Source organism: Austrofundulus limnaeus, unplaced genomic scaffold, assembly GCF_001266775.1.
Source record: "Austrofundulus limnaeus strain Quisiro unplaced genomic scaffold, Austrofundulus_limnaeus-1.0 Scaffold1256, whole genome shotgun sequence".
NCBI lineage: Eukaryota > Metazoa > Chordata > Actinopteri > Cyprinodontiformes > Rivulidae > Austrofundulus > Austrofundulus limnaeus.
Window position 1 is genome coordinate 102,786 of NW_013953658.1, and position 1,170 is coordinate 103,955.

The 1,170-nt window shown below is 42.2% G+C and overlaps 2 protein-coding genes across 2 annotated transcripts in view; one reads left to right on the forward strand and one right to left on the reverse strand.

The window, feature by feature from the left end:
- The window catches only part of tmem254 (transmembrane protein 254), a 7,987-nt gene extending 7,487 nt beyond the window's left edge, over positions 1 to 500 (forward strand). The window contains exon 4 of the mRNA XM_014031468.1: positions 51 to 500. Coding sequence (XP_013886922.1) covers positions 51 to 171 — 121 coding nt within the window. The 3' untranslated portion in view covers positions 172 to 500. The remainder of the gene's footprint in view (positions 1 to 50) is intronic.
- Positions 501 to 600: 100 nt separating this feature from the next.
- LOC106534733 (threo-3-hydroxyaspartate ammonia-lyase) overlaps positions 601 to 1,170 on the reverse strand; it is a gene marked incomplete in the record, with an annotated part of 9,894 nt that continues 9,324 nt past the window's right edge. Inside the window, 1 exon segment of the mRNA XM_014031465.1 lies at positions 601 to 1,135. Coding sequence (XP_013886919.1) covers positions 1,037 to 1,135 — 99 coding nt within the window.

Genomic DNA, 1,170 nt, shown 5'->3' on the forward strand with positions numbered 1-1,170 from the left:
GTGTGTGTGTGTGTGTGTGTGTGTGTGTGTGTGTGTGTGTGTGTCTGCAGGAACAAAGGCATCTCCAGCCCCACCGCTCGCTTCTTGTGGTTCTTCCAGACCTTCCTGTTCGGCTTCGCCTCCCTCGGCCTCCTCTTGAAGTACGATCCGGAGCGACCCAAGCAGCGCTGACCTGAGGGGCAGGAGGCGGAGCCTAAAGGCACTTCCTGGTGCGTCTGGTGCTGAGATCAGAACAGCTGAGTTTTGACTTTAAACTTTTAAAGTGTTTAGTTTTCTTCAAACACTAAAAATATTTTAATAATAAATCAGATTAACGGTGCAATAAAACTGATCCTGAAGGAAGTAATTGTTTACAGATTAGTTTAATTTTAGCTGCTAACTGATGATGATGATGATGATGATGGTGATGATGATGATGACAGACACATTCCGTTTTTATTTTGACCTATATGAAGTGTTGAGTCCTAGTTTTAACAATAAAGAGTCATTTTCAAGCTGCAGTTTGTTTAACTTCACTGTTTATTCAGATCATGTCAGAACCAGAACCAGAACCTCTTTTTAAAAAGACTGAAACATCCCTTTAATGACTAAACTCTGACTATCAGACCATATATATGACACGGTTCTGACAGAAGTCCGGATCAGTCGGGTGAGGTTCTGGATGAGGCAGCAGAACTGGGTCGTGGTGTTCTGGGTTTAGAAAGTTAAGAGCATTAACTCATCTTAACCGACCCGTCTGAACTCATCGACCAGGTCTTCACTCACTTCCTGTGAGAAGAAAACTTCTGCTTCACTTCCTGTTTTTCTAACATGTTTGTTTATTTGTTTATTTATTTATTTATTTATTTATTTACAGACTGATTTATTTACAGGATTTAAATATAAAATAAACTTGATTCAGGGTTAAAGGGTCAGTTTAGTGTTTTGGACTAACAGAAGAAGAATTCATAGTGATCACTTCCTGTTTACATGCTGCTCAACACGTCCTGACCCGGTCCAGAAGAACCACCTCCTTTCAGAACATCTGTGGTTCTGATCACCGGTCCAGCCAGCATATGGAGGGGTACCGCTCATTCAGAGTCTTCCTCAGCTGAACACTCTGGGTCTTATCTCTGGTTTCCACGACACACTCCACCTGTCCACACACACACACACACACACACACACACA